The sequence below is a fragment of the Candoia aspera genome, chromosome 12 (assembly GCF_035149785.1).
Source record: "Candoia aspera isolate rCanAsp1 chromosome 12, rCanAsp1.hap2, whole genome shotgun sequence".
In the NCBI taxonomy this organism is placed as follows: domain Eukaryota; kingdom Metazoa; phylum Chordata; class Lepidosauria; order Squamata; family Boidae; genus Candoia; species Candoia aspera.
In genome coordinates, this window is record NC_086164.1 from 14,428,381 (window position 1) to 14,447,770 (window position 19,390).

At 46.1% G+C, this 19,390-nt stretch overlaps 1 protein-coding gene across 1 annotated transcript; it reads right to left on the reverse strand.

The window, feature by feature from the left end:
- Window positions 1-782: 782 nt before the first annotated feature.
- Window positions 783-16,743, reverse strand: LOC134504279 (START domain-containing protein 10-like). The gene is made up of 6 exons (XM_063313413.1): window positions 16,554-16,743; window positions 9,486-9,633; window positions 7,304-7,407; window positions 6,699-6,816; window positions 2,697-2,749; window positions 783-1,096 (listed from the first exon to the last, which is right to left on the reverse strand). The coding sequence occupies exons 1-6, from the start codon at window positions 16,707-16,709 to the stop codon at window positions 875-877; spliced, it is 801 nt and encodes a 266-aa protein (XP_063169483.1). The 5' UTR covers window positions 16,710-16,743; the 3' UTR covers window positions 783-874.
- Window positions 16,744-19,390: the final 2,647 nt, after the last annotated feature.

Here is a 19,390-nt window from a genome sequence, read left to right on the forward strand (position 1 = left end):
ATGGAATGAATTTGACCTAATACTTTAGTCCAAAGGCAGCACAATCACATTAAGCAGGCACAGGACCTTTCACTCATTTGATCATTATCCAAACCTGTCTCAACACCTCCCACATGCACTGAAGGGAACAGGCTTGTAAACCAAGCCAGGTATTGTGTTTGTCTCTCACTGGTTATGTTTGTCATCCTTGATGGTGCTGAAGAACCACATTCTGAAAGACTCCCACTCAGCTCCATGCTACCCAAAATCTAAGGGCTCCCTATAGCCCCTCAGAAGCTCCTCCAAAAATTGCTACTGGCTTACCATTATCAAAGCTACAGGAGGGAGAAATAAATGGATCCATAAACACATTCAACCCCTTCCAACTTGACATTTGGGTGCAAATCAAGTTCAGTCAAATTTGGTTTGGAATTCAAGCCGACTTGCTGCTTTGCTTTGGCTCAGCTGTTTGGGGGAGCGAGCCCCTGCCTGCCATTCCAAAGCCAAATGTGGCCCCCAGCCCCAAAACATTGTCTCCCTTTATCAACAAGAAATCAAGCTAGCAGCTGATCAGCAAAACAGCCTTTGATTTACATGCTTTGATTCCAAATAGACAACGGACATTGTTTGGGCTACTTCGCCACTGCAACCTATTTGTACATCTTTAGTTCATTGCGTAGCATCGTTTCCTGCTTCAAAATAGAGATTCATTCCTACCTAACCAGCTGCTCTAATGCACAGTGCCTGTATGAGCTGAGAAAGACAAGCGCCGTGCGATGGTCATGAAAGAAAAGAAATTCATCTGATTTTTTTATCCTTTATTGTAAAACCAACTGGGTGAGCCACTGGCAGGTGAATGCCAGCCTTCCCAAAGTGAGCAGAAGTCAAACTGGCATCAGTTCTCTGAACCGCTGGTGTCCCCCTTCTCTTCCTTGGTTTCCATTAAACCGCTCTCATCGATGTTCTCCAACGAGGAGGCGTGCTGGAGAGACAACTCCGACAGGGGCATTGTGGGGAGCACGCTTTGCTCAGGATGCAACCAAGGTTTTTTGCCTGCGTTGTGTTCCTGTTTCCAGGAGGGGTACTTCAAACAGGCTTTATACATCTTCTTCATAAGCTGAACGTAGGAAGGAAGGAAGGGGGGAAAAGAACAATGGTCAAAATAATAAAACCCAAGGAGAAGGGAACCACGTGCAGAAAGTTTGCAATTCCACCCTCTTCCTCACAATGTTCTTTGCAGGTAACATAGACAACCCCACAACTCCACTGAGCTCCACCTGCTCTTTAAAGTTGAGGTTTATGCCCCGAAACTCCCATGAGATATAAGCAAAAGGTCAGGCTTGAAGACAAGCATTCTTAAAGGCACCACTGGAGAGTATTCATGTTAATATATTAACGAACCACAAATATAAATGAAATCCAATCTGGCATCTTTTGGAATTGGGACTGGTGGTCAGTGTAGCAAAGAGAAGGGAAGGTCAGGTAAAATAAAGTGTATGCCAATGAACTTGGATAGCAACAGGTACTAACAGGATGCATTCCGGGAATATTAAGTGTTCAAATGCCAGTTAAGTTCTACTCCTTTGGAGCACTGATGTGTCCCCAGCCCACACTTTAGGCAGTTCGTACAAGCTGGAAAAGAATTGTAAACCTCTCACAAGAAGGTCCTCCGCTTTTCCAGACCCTCAGCATATTGAGAACAGAGAAGGAAAATGTTTCCATTTCTTAGTTAAAATCGGCCCTCAACAATGCCACTACTGGAAACCAATGCTGTGTGGATCTTATAATCCATAACAGCTTCTACAAAAGTTTAAAAAAAAAAAACAAGCACACAACCATCTATCTTTATTTCGATGACAAGCTGTCCCCTGTCATTGTCTAGGAGTAATGAAAGGTCCTGCCAAGTTATGGCCCTGGTATTTAAGCTCTAAATACAGGGCAGAGAAGAAGCAATTGTGAGGTCCTTATTTTGCCCTTCCCTAGGAAAAGTAATACTTCCATGAACTTTGCAATTAAACACAAGTGCCCGAGGTTTTTTTTTTCCCTTGCTGCATCTTCTAGACCAGTGGTTCTCAAACATTTTGGTCTCAGGGCCCTTTTACGTTCTTAAAAATGACTGAGGACCCAAAAGAACTTTGGTTTATGTGAGTTATCTCTTTCTATATGTACTGTATTAGAAATTAAAAACTGAGAAAGTCAGTTTTTACTGACTTTACGGACCTCCTGAAAGGGTCTCAAGGACTCCCCCCAGACAACACTTTGAGAACCGCCGCTCTAGACTGTAAAGACTGAGTGAGCGCCTTATTACTAATGTTTTTAATTTGCACTCTTTTGATGGAAGGGCATTGAGCATGCTAAATATCTAACCAGCTGCACAATTCTTACAGGATTGTTTGATCTTCCTTAGAAGTTGAATTAGGATTAACATCCTGCCCAAATGCTACAGATTAGAGGACCAAGGTTGAAAGTTGGGTGGAGAAGCTTCAAGTAGCTACAGCAGTGTAAAGATTTGAATATGGTCCTTCACGATTTTGCCTCCATCTCTCACCTTCGATCCAGCTCCGAGCCCATCGTTCAACCCTAGCCTTGCCCCAGAGAGAGAAACAAAACCTGCACCTTTCTGTCACTTGGTCTCACTGAAATCAATACAGTTCTGGGAAAACCGCCGTGACTCACGATGAGAACCAGCTCAGCCAAGCAGGTGAGGCCTTACTCACCTTTGGTGCCAGGTACTGAGAAGCTTTATTCACAACCCACTTAGGCAGCGATCCTAGTTTGTAGAAGAGATGGAAAGGGGGAACATACATTTAGATTCGATCAAGTTTAATTTTATCCTGCTCCACCCAATACGTTTCCCACTACTAAAGGGACAACCACTTTCATACAATTACAGCTCTCTACTCAAATTAAATTCATAATGAGAAATGTAGGCAGTAGGCTTTGCTTCTCCTTGGCCAAATGACCTCCACTGGGCCACCAAGCTCCAAGCTTGTCTCCTTTGCCAGTTACCCTTGAGTGCAGAGATCTTTCCCATCACTGGGCATCTTTTCAAGTGGAGGAATATAGCCAGAACATCCCTGAAAACCGTTTTTGTCCCATGACCCTTAACTCTGAGATTTTCAATGACAAGAATCCCAAACAGTGAAATATAACTGTGACAATAACTATGGAGGGGTCAGGGGGGAAAAAAAAGCCAAACCTTGTGAAATAGCAAGAGCTGTAATCTTAATAGTGGGCACTTTTAACCAAGTGCAGTACAGGTGTGTGTGTATATACATAAAAAAGTAAAGTTCCCTTCTCAACCCTATGGGTGGTATGTGTCTTCCTCAACCTTGGGTCCTCTGCCAGAGACCTGGGAGTTTGAGGGTTCTGTGCAGGATCTTAGCTGTTCCTAGCTCTGCACTCTTCTGGACAGAGAGCTCTGAGGTTGCTCCTGGGAATCTGTTGGAGCCACTCTCCCAGCTTAGGAGTCACAGCCCCAAGTGCTCCTACCACCACTGGGACCACTCTGGCCTTCACTTTCCACATCCTCTCTAGTTCCTCCTTCAGGTCCTGGGACTCCTCCAGCTTCTCATGCTCCTTCCTGATGTGGCTGTCACTTGGCACTGCTACATCTATCACCACTGCTGTCTTCTGGTCCTTCTCTACTACCACGATGTCTGGTTGATTGACCACTACCTGCCTGTCCATCTGGATCTGGAATTCCCACAGGATCTTAACCCTGCTATTCTCTGTGGCCTTTTGTGGAATCTCCCATCTGGACTTGGGAGGGTCTAGCCCATACACTGTGCAGATGTTCCTGTACACAGTGTCAGCTACTGGGTTGTGCCATTCAGTGTATGCTGTTCCTGCCTGCATCTTACACCCTGCCACTGTGTGTTGGATTGTCTCTGAGGCCTCTCTACATAGTCTGCACGCACACACACACACACACACTGGACTACTATCAGCAATAAAACAATATATTAATCAATAGAGGGCATTTCCCAATATACTCTAATAATCCAAATAAGACATTTGAAACTCTAAAGACCCCCTGATGAGCCAAACCCCCTAAAGGAAGAGATTGGCTTCAAAGTTTTATGTAGCTGAGTTCTGGTTAATGAGCCCCAAACAGGCTGAGGCTGTCAAATGTGATTTGCAATTGGGGTCCCCTGTTAAATATTTGTAGCCTGCTGTTCTACTGAGAAATCACCAAATGGCTGACAAACGTACAAAGAGACAGAGAAAACAGTTCGTCTCAATAAAAAGTTTCAGGTGGACATTTGGCGTATTCTCAGAGGTTCAGTGCAAAAGTGTGCCATAAACATGGTTGGAAAGGAAGGAAAGAGATAAAAGAAGGAGAAAGAAGAAAGAGTGTTGCATCTGGAGAACTTGTTCTTCTCAAGCTTTCTGTTCCTCCATCAGAACAAGGAGCTTTTCCTGGGGAATTAAGACAACCAGCAGTTGTAGGAAGAAGGTTAAAAAATGAAAGTCTCCAAAGAGCTGGTGGCAACTTCTGAGAACACAGAAGAAAAAAGACATATCTCTAAAAAGGCAAGACCTTTTCTCCCCTTTGCTGAGTTTAAACCTCTAACAAGCTTGTTGGGAAAAGAAGAGGACAAAACTGTACAGGAAGAAAGCATCACGAAGGAATAAATAAACTAGGAAAGATTCAGAAAGGGCAGTGAACGGAAGCCAAAGCAGATAAGCAAAGTGAAAGGGGAAAAAAAAGGAAGTATGGAAGAGCACACATTTCTAGGAAAGAGATGTTGGGGGAGGAAACTTGAAATAGGGCATGAGCTGTTTCTGGACTTCAGCCCCTACACATAGAAAGTGTTTTGGGGGAAGGCCTTACCCAGCACCTCAAAACCTCTTTGCTTGCTGGTCCCCCCTAAAGAATCCTAACCCAGAAGGGGATTCATAATGCTTTTGGAAGACAACTAAACAACTGAGACAGAATGTCCTGCTCAGACTATGGTCAGGAGGAGGAAATGCATTTGTAGAGACCCTGGAACAAGGCCTTCCCTGGGGTGGGGGAGAGAATTGTCCTGGGCCCCATCCAATTTGGAGTTGGGTCAATTAGTTTACATTCAAGGCAGTGAAAAATAATCAGTTCAATACAAAGAGTTATTTCAGTAATTTAGGTCCCACTACCACTGGGGGTTGAGGTTGAGGGCTACCACGATAGCAAACTAATAACAAGAACAACTCCAACCAACAATGTGCCCCCAGACCTCCTCACGACTTAAGAAGTGCTTGGATTGGGAGCACAACTAATGTCCACAGACTTACTTCACATCCATGTGTCCATCTTAGATTAGGGCTGCTCCTCAAGCTAATTTTTTGAAATCTAACATAATTTGTCCACTTATCATATTCAATACTTCCTGTGCAGGGCAGCATTATGGGAAATTAAAATGCACTACCATAATTGAACTTGCAGCTGAGAACAAGGGCAGATGTTAATTCCAGGAAGACCTGCCAGAATGCTGGGGACCATGAAGATGATTGGCAGGAGGAGGAAGGACAGGAACGCACAAAGCGTAACCTTCCAACTTGCCTTTGTGCGGGCGGACCCGGAATTTCGAGTCCCCTTTTGAACAGTTGGGGGTTTAAAGGGGCAACATGGGTGTGGTAAGCCTTACAAGTGTTGAAGATACCCATCGCACTGCTGAAGTGTCCCAAAGCTGCTTCCTGAGGAAGCTTAGCCCTGCCCACTTTTGGAAGGTGGCCCTTGGTATGCTGGGCAAAACTCTGTGTAGCCTTTAAGCTGCTGGAAACAGCCCACTGAGGGAAAAAAATTTCACCAGCAACTCAAGGCATGGACTGCTGGGAAAGGGAAGGCAACTCCTGGCTTGGATTTCTCCCAAAGAAATGGTGGGGGGGACTCAAGTTGGACTTCTCAGTGCTGCTCTCTCAAGGAGGACCAAGTCTATGTGCAACTTTGTAATTGTAGCCACGCTCCTCCCAAGGTTCTTTTCCCTAGGAAGTGCTGCAGAGAGATGGTACCCTTTTACACATTTCTGAACAGATGTCATACCGAACATAGCCAAGACCTGTTTTCTCTTACCCCAGAATAACAATCTTAAGTTACAGAAAAGCCAATTTCAGCCAAGCTTTAAGCAAAATGTCCTAACAGTAAAATCAGTTTCACAGGTTTGCCAAATACTCATGCCAAAATTTGATTCCCCACTGCATAGATGCATTCAAGCAGAGGAAGAACACCTTTAAATTAGCTTTAATTTGGATTTTTCCACTCAGTTAGGCCCCTTCCAATGCTTGCTTCTATTATTCTATGAAAGGCATCTCTCTGGCAAATATCTTTCTCCCAACTGGCACTGGAACTAACTAGCTTACAGGTAATCCTTGTTAGTGACTGCCTCCTTTAGTGACCTTTCACTGTTATGACAGCAACAAAAAAGTCAGTTTGCAACCAATCCTTGCACTGATGACCTTTGCAGGTCTGTAAAGCAAAGGACAGCTGAAGTAAAATTGCAATGTTAATGCTTCACTTAATGACCGAGTTGCCAGACCCAACTGTGGTCGCTAAACAAGGACTACCTGCACAGTCAATTCTTAAAAGGTGTGCAGCTATTTGGATCCAGAGTGGGAAAGCTGCTTTGAATCTGTTATGGGAATGCGTGCTGAGCTGTGAGAGGCACAGCTCTGGACCCAAAGCACCTTTCCCATTTCGTATCCAAAGAGCTGAAACAGCTATCTCTAGAATGCGTCCTTACCTTTCGGGTCTACCTGGGCCAAATACGTCAAGCAACAGCTGCTGGGTCCAGTTGGTTGCACCAAATATCCAGCTAAGAGAGACACAGCCCTTACCAGGTCCTTGCGTGGAGGGTATTTCTACACAAGAGAAAGCCGAACAATCAGTTGGGGTTGAGCTTTTGGCTTGAGCTGGGGACCGCCTTTTGGCCACTGGCTCCTCCAGCAATTGAGATGGTTCTGCAGGTGTAGACCTGCAAGCCAATGTTCACTACTAGAGAGTCTGCTGTGGAAGTAGACCTCCTAGCAGCGTGCAGCTCCATCTTGTTACAAGGTATTTTCAGTGCTAAACTCACATGGTACTGGCTTCTCACTATGCACCAAATCTGGGTTAAGGAAAGAAACTGTATTCACACAGCACACAATGCCCAAGCAATAGGATGATTTAGTTCACTTACCAGGCTAAGCCAAGGGCTGTGTTCCCACAACGTGCTGAAACCAAAACTACCAGGCCCATTTTAGTCTAGTGTACCATGTTGGGCAAATCATACTGTGTATCTTTGATTAAGCCCTCCATATTCCTAAACCAGTCCCAAAGACCTCTTACCCTCATCTTTTGCTCACTTACCTGGTGCTTGACAGAGAAATTGAGGATTACATATGACTTATCTAAGACTCGCCAGGACCTCAAGGTGACGACATCTCTGTTCTTTAAAGGTTTGGGGCACTTCCCTAGCCAAGAAGGGAGGAAAAAGCGCATCAGCTTCATAGGTAGAGATTTAAACTAATGGAAAAGGGGTGCATAACTTAAATCGCCGAAATGTAGAGCTGGAAGGCAGCACAAGGATCATCCAATCTAACCCTCCGCAATGTGTTGAAAAACTTAGTAAAGAGAAGATACATCTTCTCTTTATGTATCTGAACACAATTATCGTGCTTCCCCCAAGTCTTGTTTTCTTCAAGCTGAACTCCTTAAATCCCTTCAGCCTGTCCTCATAGGCAGGTCCTCAAGTCCTTGTATCATCTTTGCTGCTCTCCTCTAAACCCCCTCTAACCTGTTAACATCCTTCTGGGTACTGTATGTGGTGCCCAGAATGATAGTTCTGCAATATGGTGGTTAAGGTAATGGACCAGGAGTAGAGCCAGGGTCTAGATCCTGCCTTAGCTTTGGAAGCTCACTGGGTAACTGAGCTTTTTGCTCCTGGGAGAAATGTAGGATATCACCCAGGTCAACCTTACCAACCTGAGGCCTCTCTGATATGAGGGAGATGGGCGGTGATAAAAATATAATAAACAAACAAACAAGCAAACATACTGGCATGACAATGTCAGGAATATCCACTCTGCAGGCTAGCTTACCTAGCGCTTTGGCAGGTTAATCTAACAGACCTGGGTGCCATCAAGTGAAGGAAGTCCAGCTAGCACATCCCTGCAATCACTGCATACAACGGACTCTATTTTATCCTCCTGGGTAGGGGAAGAGACCAAAAGCTTTGGAAGAATTCTCCCACCCGTTGCCTTCACACATTTCCAAGGCATTCTTTGCATGCTTAGGGACTAGGATTTTAAAAAAAATAATATTTTTTTTAAAAAAGCAGCTTAGCGTGCACTAATTAACGTATGACACTATGCGCATAAAACCCCATGAAGAGGCTGGAATCACTGTCCATGGAATCAGAATTAAAACAGGACATCAGGGCACTCAGCATTAAAAAAAAAAAAAGGAACCCTTATGACTGTTGTCATGAATATTTTATTTATGGATTAGGTTGATATCCTGCCTCTCTTTCAGGAGCTCAAAGCTCACAGTTACCCAGTGAGCTTCCAAAGCTAAGGCAGGGTCTAGAACCTGGCTCTACGCCTAGTCCATCACCTTAACCACCATACGGTACATTTTGTACCATACCTTTTGCTAGTTCCGGAAGAACAACCATAAGCTGCACCGAATGCAGATGCTCTTCTCTGCTTCCCAAAGATCTGAAATGTCAGCAGAAATTGGCTGAAGCAGACTGTGGTCCACAGACGCTTCCTGAAAGTGCTTGAGCAAGACTGCGGCACAATAAACTCTCCTTCATGTTCTCCAGCTTCTGGTGTTGAGAGATCTTCTGCCTCTGATTCCAGAATAAATTTATATACTCAAGGCATCTCAGTCTTGCCTGTGTCATCACAAAAGCCTAAATTACCCAAAACTGGTTCCACTTTAAAAATAGAATTCAGACAGCCGTGTAATTTGGGGCTCTAGGCCTAAAGTTAGACAGCCAGGCTAGAAACCGGAAGACCATGAGTTCTAGTCCTGGCTTGGGGCCAGTCCCTCACTCTCAGCCCTAGGAAGGAGGCAATGGCAAACCATTTCTGAAAAACCTTGCCAAGAAAACTGCAGGGATTCTCCAGACAGTTGTCAGGAGTCAAGACTGACCTGAAGTCACCAAAAAAAAAAAAAAAAAGGCCTAAAGACTGACAATTTCTCCCCTGCCTCTATGGTAGCGCTTCCCAAATCTGGCTAAATTACCCCAAATTGGGTACAAGTGGTTTTTCTTTGTGTAATGACACACGAACCCGCACCCAATCACAACAGGGACGTTTAAATTGACTTAAAGTGTTTTACCTACGTTGGATAAAAAGGACTTTCTGATAAGTGGTTTTGGGTAATGAAGGAAAAAGTTTGGGAAGCGCTATTCTATGACGTGGCTGGGTTTGGCCCCTACCAAGATTTTAACCCTGACGCCAAGAACCAAGAACCAAATCCTACTGTATGATTGTTAAGACCTGTACACTCCTACTATCACAAAAGCATCTAGGTCCTTACTCACAGGAATAGTATCCCACGTCAGCGCTGTCAGACAGCCGGGCAATCTCATGGGTTTCTATAACATTCAAGTCCCACTTCTTCCGGTATTCGGTGTCGTGAAGCACATCAAATACCGTCTCGGCTGATACGTCTGTCATGTGAACACGGCCCTGTGATCGAAGGAGGGGCAGCGTTAGAACAGTCATTGGGAAGATGGTGCTCAGCAGGATGTTAAATAGCTTGCTGAGGTTAAGCTGTTCTTGGTTGGGTCAATGGTCTTGAATCTTGAGTTCTCTCTCTTTAATTTCTCTGGTATCCTCAAGGCTACTGCACAGAGGCTCTCACAAACATTATGGCGATATAAACCCCACACTAATAAACTATACAGCTCTGTGCTACCAGATGGGGCAAACGTTATCAATTTCAATGGCTTTGAAAGAGAAAACTGACAGATCAGTGGCAACTGGTCATTTTATCCTCAGTTGGTTTGGAGAGCTTTGCGTCTCTTTCAGAATCCAAGGCATCAGGGAAGGGATACTGTCCTATTCCTTGTTTTAAACGTTTGAAAGCTATTTTGCATTTTTGTGTATTTTAATGTTGATTGCTGCCCTGAGTGTTCCATTAACAGACAAAACAGGATGATTAATTGACAGAAAGAAAAATAAAATGTCCAAGTTGTGGGTTTTCAGATTAACCTTTATAAACAGTAAAGTTTGTCTGGGAAGTGACCAGTGTTGTTAATGACTGTTATAGGAGCAAATATAGAAAACATGGCAGGGACGCGGTGGCGCTGCGGGTTAAACCGCTGAGCTGTCGATCGGAAGGTCGGCGGTTCGAAACCACGCGGCGGGGTGAGCTCCCGTTGTTAATCCCAGCTCCTGCACACCAAGCAGTTCGAAAACATGCAAATGTGAGTAGATTAATTGGTACCGCTTCGGCGGGAAGGTAACGGCGTTCCGTGAGTCATGCTGGCCACATGACCCGGAAGTGTCCTATGGACAACGCCGGCTCCAAGGCTTTGAAACGGAGATGAGCACCGCCCCCTAGAGTCGGACTCGACTGGACTTTACGTCAAGGGAAACCTTTACCTTTACCTATAGAAAACATGCCAACACAAGGATTCCCCAACCACCATCTAGGAAAATAGCAGGTTTGGTTGGATGCATAAGATGCCCTAATGAGGTCCAGTGCAGCTCGCCTGAATAAACTATGCAGCGGAGAAAATGCCTTCTGTCCCTTAGCAAACAAATGTTTGAAACCTATTGCTCTGTCCAATTTGGCATGCTCTGGACACAAACTGCTTCTTTACACAAGCCAATGGCAATCCTCTTCTTGGCATGAGAACATACTATAATATTTTTATTTGGTACACACTTATATCTAAGTGCAGTACAAGAGCCAACCTCCCAGAAGAGGAGCTGGGTAAGAACATCATTCAGATGAGCACAAATGCACTGCAACAGCCCAGAACGCCCGAAAAAGGAAACAGACCACATAGGCAGCATCGTCCAACAAAATGGATACCCACGCAACGTTATCAAAAAGCACCTGACCACTCAACCCACTACAGCACAACCAACACAAGCTGTGGAAAGGATAACACTGCCATACATCAGAAACATCTCAGAAACTACCAACAGGCAATTACAACCACACAGCATCACTCTAGCACACAACTAAAGCCCTCCAGAACATCTTCAGCAAACCAAAAGACCCTGAAGCCCAAGAAGAGAAAACAGGAGTCATCTACAACATACAGTGTAAGGACTGTAGCAGCCACTATGTAGGACAGACAGGCAGAAGACGGGCAGAGCGCATCCACAAACACCAACTAGCAGTCAGAAGACACAATGAGAACTCCTTAATCTCACAACACATGGACAGACTCAACCATACTTTCAGCTGGGAAACTCTGAGCATCCTAAACCAAGCCAAATCCAAAAACGCCAGAGAATTCCTGGAAGCCTGGCACTCAGACCAAGCAGCTATCAACAGACACATAGAAGTAAACATTTACATACCATTCAAAAGAGACAACAAAAAGCTAAAAGGGAAACAAAAAGACCAGAACACCTCCTTGCCAGCAATCAACACCAATAGGCAAAGATTAACACCAGGATTAACACCAACAACCCAAGCAGCCAACAACAGCCCAATCAAAGAACTCCCAAGGAGAGAACAACACCCCCACCAACCAAGCAGGGAAGCCACGGTATATAAACAGAGAGCAAGGCCCACTCCCTCTTTGCACTGAAGATGTTGCCTAGTCTGGCAATGAAACGTCTGCAAGAAAACTACAAGGCTCAGAGAGCACCAAGGACTCCACAGTTCAACCCCGAGCTACAGATACTCTCTTCAAGAGCATGATTGGCCCAAAGTCACCCAGGGATCTTCTGTGGCTGAGAAGGAACTAGGACCTGAGTCTCGCTATTCCTAGTCCAGCACCTTCATTACTGGTTCTCATGATGATGAGAGCTGAAGTCCAAACGATCTGGAGGGCATCAGATTGAAGAAAGCACGTCTCCAAAGGAACATAGGAATTCCCTCAGTTTATGTTTAATACGACACTTATATCTCTTGCTTTAGACACCTCTAAAATCAGAAACCCAAAATGTATGTGGGGGGTTTGCATTTTAATTATGAATTATTTAAAGCAGTTATTTTCCTCCTTTGAAATGCATGAATGTTTCTCTTTTTTCTTGAAAAAGCATAGGGTGATAGATGCAATTCTTCACTCATGGCCATATTTTTATTCCCATACCAACTTCGCTCATTGTATTTATCTTCTTATCTAGAGGGAGAATTGAACTCAGCTCTCATTGTTAGTCCAACTTTCTATCCACAATGGCACCATATCCACCCCTGATTTTTCCCCTTTTTATCCTGTCCCTTGCTATTTAAAAAGCAGCAGCTTCTCCTACCTTTACTCAACTTTGAGACAAACTGGGAGCTGTGAAGGTGTTTTGTCACGCTTCTTTGTAAATCATTGATCCATTGGCCAACTTCCTGGTTGGCTAGTAAAACAGTAACCTTGGCTGGCTGCAGAGCAAGAAGCAAATCCTATGTTCCCCGTTGATTATTCAACAAGCCTGGGATGTCATGTCCATCAAGGACATTTCACGTCAGGCTCACCTAATTATAATCTAAGAAGAATTCAAGAGTAACACTGCAAAGATGGAATATTCTCTTTTGTTATTTGAAGTTAGAATTAAAAGCCAGCAGAAAGGGAGCTTTTACTGGAATGGCAATCTACTAATTCCTGCTTTCTCAACTATGTTCCTGCTGCCACATTTTTTTTTACTGGACTTTCCTGTAAATCAAGTATAAATGAACATTGGCAGATTAGAAAACTGTTTGGAGGTACAACAGACTCTGCTCATTACAGCTGTGCAGAGATCTGGATTCCAAGGGCAAAATGCAATTCAGAACATGCAGATAGAATCTATCCAGAACACCCTAAATCCAACTATGGAGGATAGCTATGCGAGCCCAGAAAAGACACATCTGCTTTAAGGTGCTCCTGCTCATATGATTTGGTCTTGTCTTGGTTTCAAATCATAGCATATATTAATGCAACTTTGGAGAGGAACGTAATAGATATAAATGTGCTGTTAAACTGTATTTCCAAAACATGGAATTTATCATTTTATGAAGATCTTTGGCAAAGAGATAATTTACATAATTAGAAATAATTTTATCCTTGATATCAAGCAATGGATTCAAGATAAGTGCTAAAGATGAGAAGATGAAACAATATGCCTTCATAAGGTCTAGCTTTAATGGGAAGCTTCAGATTAAATTAATTCTATATTGATATTACACATACAGGATATGGATTTTCCCTTTTGTTACGTTCAGTGTATTTTAACCACCCACAATGTATACAGGTTCTTTTCTCACGGTGTAATTGCTACACAGCAATTCCTGTTGGTGCTGTAGTTGTTTGCACTCCACTATTACAAATAATTTTTGATAAATTTAAAAGCTCCTCCTGGCAGGTACATCATACACACCGATCCATGCTCCAAATCCTGCTTTAACTTCTGAACTGATATCTGCATAGCTCCACTGCCTATGAACCAACAATGACTTTGAAGGGAATCATTCTCAGTTTGGGAAGGTACAGAGGTTGCCTATAATTGTATGAGTTTTCAGGGAAACAAGTAACCCATTCAGAAGCTAGGGTGTGTGGCAACTGTCCCCAGCCTGTCATTGAGATGTTGTCCATCGAAGTTACAGTCCCTTCTCCAAACACATCTGGAGGCTATCAGTTTCAGGAAATCTGCCATAAGTTTTGGGGGGCGGGGGGTGCATGCATGTGGAATTTAGTCTGTAAATCTGTCATGGTTCCTGTTCCAATGTTCCTAAAACATCGTAACCAGTTCCCATGCCATGCTGGTGCTGACACGTGGTGCTGGGCAGGAGGGGGCTGCTACTGTTAGTTCGTACCAGGCAGGAAGGCTGATGATGCGAGTGCAAAGGAATTCATGTTTGGGCTGAAGTTGCCTGGCCAGGGTCATTACCCAACGATTGCCAGCAACCATTCTGAACACCTGCAGAGGACTGGAATTGTACTGAGGGGGGGGAGGGGTCTGGGATTGCTTGTGGTTTAATTGGGAGAAATCCCACGCTTTGGGTATTCTCAGCTTTGTCTGTGATTCTGCGTATCATTCATCGTTAAATTGGATTTCAATAGAACTCTATGTGAGCCTGGTTGTTGATTTGAATAGGCAGTCGTTGCAAACCATAATTTACAGTCCCTACTAATCTTCTGAACCTCCAGAGAAAATTAGCACTCTATGAACAGCAGAGTTCACATCATTCACTTCTTTCAACCTAGCCTGCCTCAAGGGTTGCGGGGAAATTAAGAGAGAAATAGAACCAATTTTGCCATTCCAAGACATTTTAAATGAAGGAGAAAAATGTAATTATTTGCCAAAATTTCAGCAGGCTGCACCATCATGGAAAGACACTTACCCTGATTTATTTTACTGCTCTTTCTTATATTGGGGCTATTGCATCTGGTCATTTTAAGTCTTGAATACAATTATTATCAAACACTCTCAAGCCCATACTGGAGAAATTGCCATTTTACGTTCCAGATGATTTTCCATTGAGAAAAGTGCTGGAAACCCATCTTTTGAACAGATCATGGGCCAAGATGTCCCTGGATCCTGCTGAACAATAAGCGATGGTTGAAAAAGTGTTTTATGAACTTCTCCAAGGGACTGTTTAGGTTCTGAATTAGACTGTGTTTATTTACTTTTTAATTGTAAGCCACAACCACTGATTTGGCAGCCTATAAGCTTAATAATTATTATTTTCCATTTAAAGTGCTAGAAATTACACTCACATATGTATGTACTAAAATGATTAAAGATCAAGGGGTTAATAATGACCATTTAAGCATCCTTTGTGAAAATGGTTAGGTTAGGCCCCCCAAAAAACACCAAACAGCTTAACAGCTGTTAAATAAAATTGCCCCCAACCACGATGGAGCTCTTTAAAGTCTAGCCAAAACAAGCACCTTGGTTTCTTGGTGGCTCAGCCTATGCTGGCAGCTGTTTAGTCTACAGGATAAGGCTGTTTGCTCAAGTAAAATTTAAATTAGGTTTTGGTATTTCTTGGTACCTGGTAATTTGAGCATCATCACTCTGGTGCCCAACCTCTAATTAAGAAGTACTTCCAACCATAGGTTCTTACTAGATTAACATGAATATCTTTGAGTTTCTTTCTCAAGGATAGGTGGGTCTCTGCTTCTAGCAGATATTAAAGGAGACACTATTATTTAAAACCAAGATCTGTACAAGAGAAAATATTTTATTGATCATATTTATACCTCCCAATCTTCTCTTCAAGGAGCTCAAGGCAAGAGGGTCATTTTCTGCCTTGGGGTCTCCATCCTTTTTAGTGGCGACAATAATTCCGTGAAGCCAGTCAAGTAAGGTTGAAAGAGAACAATTACTGTAAGTCCAGATCACCCAGTGATGCCCAACTGGAGATCTGAACTTCTCAGCCAACCACTCAACACTACAACCACTACACCATCATTTTTCCTAATCTAAGGCCTTCACATATGTTGGCCCATACTCTCATTATCTACAATAACTCAGCAGGCTGTGGAGCATGGGAGATACTGCACAGTGCATCCTTACAGGCTGATCCCCCCCCCCCCCGCACCTAAGACACCTCCCACCATCCCTGGTTGGGCTGATATTCCCTATCCAGGACCTGATGAGAATGACGGCTTTAAAAATATCTCCTAACCTCTACCATCCCATGGACACCACAGACATGAACCTGTATCTTAATGCCCCATTTCAGAAGTATTCAAAACGAAAAGAATTAAAAGGGGGAAAAAAAGGTATACAAAAATAGTTGTGAAAGTATAAACATTAGGGGCAACAGGAATGAAAAGAAGAAGAAAAAAAAAAACTCCATGGCATTTCTCTTGCCACAACCCACTGGACTTAACGATGGAGGAAGCTTTTAGTATCAGGTTTCGGTTACTACCTACCTACTTCTTCCCACACCCCTCCTGTTATTAACTTCCCGCTCCTGGAAGGGACGCAGCAGCCGCTACTGACAGTGAAGGGGCCCCGATTTCTTTGATTCACACGCGCAGGAAGGTAAGGGCTGTGTTCACAACTTCTCCGTTCTTAACCAAACGACGGCTTCCTCAATCAGCCCAGATTCGCGCACGGCCGATCGCACCAGAAAAGGGGCTCTGGGCGGGAGCATTGCGCGGACTAGGCGAAAGTCGGGGTCGCTCGGCAGACCACGGAGCCCAGCCAGAGCCACGTGTGAACGCTGGGACAAATGCTGGGCCCCGGGCTAACCCCCAGCTCGGGAAAACATCGGAAGACTTTGCCCTTCGGTGCGGGCGAGGGCTGACGCTCAACGCACACGCGGCCCGCGAGGATTTGAAGCGCGGAAAGAGCATCCGCTGCTGGAGATAAGAGGCACAGAGCGGGGGAGTTGGTGGGGGGAATCCGTCCCCCTCCCCCGCGGAAGCGCTCCTCGGCCCTCGCCCGCCCGCTGCCACGTGTCCCACCGTTCACACAACCCCCGCAGCTGGCCAGCGCCTCACCTTCACGCGGTGCACCGCGAAGTCCCCCGGGGGAGGCGGCTGCCCCCAGACGGCAATGCCTTCCCGGTTGTAGCGGCTCAGCCAGCCCAGCTCCGCCTCGCAGTCCGCCTGGAAGGCTCGGAAGGCGGCTTCGTCCGGAAGCCGCACGGGCTCCATGCGGGTCCGCGGGGGCCCCGCCGCCGCCGCCGCCGCCCGAGGAGCCCAGGCGCTCCCGGCTCCCGGGCCGGCCGGCCGGTCCAGGTGCGGCGCTCGGGCAGGTGGGAAGCCGCGCCCCGCCGCGCGCTGCGCGTAACAGCCGAGCGGCGCCTCCGAGGACCCCCCGCCGCCGCCGCCGCCGCCGCCGCGAGCGAGTCCGCGTCGCCCAGCCCAGCCGGCGCGAAAGGAGCGTCCGGCGGCCTCGGCCAGGTAAGGCGCTTCATGCGCAGCCGCTGATTGGCCGCGCCCGGGAGAGGCTCCCTCCTCCCGTTGGTCCGCCGCCGGGAGCGCGCTCCTCTCCGCCCCCGCGCCGGGCGAGGTTTGAAAGTGCGGCCGAAAAAGGGCTCCAGCCCGGACTGTTGAGAAGCGGCCGGTCCGCGCTGGCCCCCGTGCCGCAACGTCTGGAAACGCCTCGCGGGGCGGGACGGGAGATCCATCAGCACAATAAAAAATCTAATTGTGAAAAACGAGCCAGAAATATTATAGGGGGAGAGTGGGAGAGGAAGATCCGTTCAGAGGATCCACCTGCGGCTGCCCGCCCTCCCGCCGATAAAAAGGGGCTTGGGTCTTTGGCAAGCGAAAGGAGCGGGAGGGGGGCGCTGAAAGGCCAGGAGCGGCCTCTTGCACCTGCCAGTTGGTGCTCCCCGAGCGCACCGGCCGGCCGCCTTTTCAACGTGTGACCCGCTTGTTCCTCGTCCCGTTTCGACCTCTGCACCTATCATTACGCCGTAAAAGTAAATTCAAGTTGTGACTTAAAAGAAAAAATTGCACACGCAACTCCAGAGGGGGGGAGAGAGAGAGATGGACAGCCACCAAGCAAAACAGACCAGAGTCGCTTTGCACAGGGTCAGAGAAACCCGCCATTCGAGGCAAGGCGGTCTACGCGAACTACTCCGAGGAGCTTCACCTGCCTGGAGCTGCTGCTCGGAGGACGCCCGTGCTCGTGTGGAGACGAGGCAGGCCTCCCCTCTGCAGCAATCACGATGAAGGGCTGTTTTTAAGCAACTTTATTTGGAGCGGTGCCTGAGCCAGCGGATTGCCCGGCTGAAGAGGAAGGCCCCGCGAGCGGCTCTTCAGATGCGGGGAAATGCGTGTCGCAGAGGCGGCAGAAAGGCAGTTCTGCTTTCGGAGTTCAACCCTTGAGAGCAGGCAGTGCAGACAAACAGCCCCTCGTGCAGGCAGCGGCTATTTCCCAACTGCTTCTCCATCGACTAGGCGGGAAGTGACAGAGTCGGCACGTGATAGTAAAAGACTATACCAAGATCCAGAACATGAAATTACAAAAGCCTTCAAAAACCTTGGTGTTGAGCCAGGAATCAGGGCTTTAAAAGCCATGCATGGGTCAAACTCTGGAGGTCTGCAAACTGAAGACCTGTTTTTTTTTAATCTGCTCAATCGTGTCTGATTCTCGGAGACTGCCTGGACAAGTCCCTGCAGTTTTCTTGGCAAGCTTTTTTGGAAGAGGTTTGCCACTGCCTCCTTCCTAGGGCTGCAAGAGAGGGGCTGGCCCAGGGTCACCCAGCTGGCTTGGGGCCTAATGCAGAACTAGAACTCACAGCCTCCTGGTTTCTAGCCTGGGGCCTTAACCACTACACCAATCCCACGTTTAAAAAAGGAAAGAAAGAAAGCAGCTCTATCTGCTGTTGATGGGATGATCGGTAAACCCAATGACAGATCATACCAGAAGGCATCCCGCCCACAAGCCTCTCAGCAATGGACCTCCCTTTGGGGACCTTTGACCACAGAGGTGGGTGGAGATTTTCAAATATGGCATTATCATGCAATTTAAGCTGCCCCCAAGATTTGCCATGATTCTTCCCAACTCTTGAACTTCAAGTACACATTTCTAGTACTTCAGTTCATCTGGAAAACGCCCTTGCAGTTTATTGAGATTATGGACCACTTGTACATCCTTGGAAAACGGGTAGTATAAACACCTCCCGAATAATAAAAGGGAAAGTAAGGTAAGCTTGCCTTGCCTTGAGTAGCTCAGGAATTCAGAGTATCACTAGGTTTATTAGAACAAAGAAGGCCACTGCTGTGCAAGTTTTCATTTGTCTTTTCCACCATTTTGGTTGGCCTAATGAACCTAATTGCCCAATTAGGAGTTTTATAGATTTGGCCAAACTTATTTCGCTAGTCTTACTTACTTGCTCTATTGAGATACTACATTAATGCTTTAATTGCACACATCTGACAGGCCAGTCCACATCCAAAACCTTACAGTGATAAACCCTGGGGGATAACAAAGGATTACAATTATCGTTCAGAGCGATCTTTACTGGCTAAAGGTAAAGGTAAAGGTTTCCCTTGACGTAAAGTCCAGTCGAATCCGACTCTAGGGGGCGGTGCTCATCTCCGTTTCTAAGCCTTGGAGCCGGCGTTGTCATAGACACTTCCGGGTCATGTGGCCAGCATGACTCACGGAACGCCGTTACCTTCCCGCCGAAGCGGTACCAATTAATCTACTCACATTTGCATGTTTTCGAACTGCTTGGTGTGCAGAAGCTGGGACGAGCAACGGGAGCTCACCCCGCCGCGCGGTTTTGAACCGCCGACCTTCCGATCGACAGCTCAGCGGTTTAACCCGCAGCGCCACCGCGTCCCTTCTTTACTGGCTAGTGGGATGCAAACACAGGAAT

What these genes read in the sequence shown, in the direction of transcription:
- LOC134504279 (XM_063313413.1), bottom strand. Translation starts at nt 16,709, where the DNA reads ATGGAGCCCGTGCGGCTTCCGGACGAAGCCGCCTTCCGAGCCTTCCAG. An exon ending in TCGCGGTGCACCGCGTGAAG is followed by an intron (nt 9,634 to 16,553) that starts GTGAGGCGCTGG and finishes CTTCGATCACAG; the next exon opens with GGCCGTGTTCACATGACAGA. An exon ending in ATTTCTCTGTCAAGCACCAG is followed by an intron (nt 6,817 to 7,303) that starts GTAAGTGAGCAA and finishes TCTCTTGTGTAG; the next exon opens with AAATACCCTCCACGCAAGGA.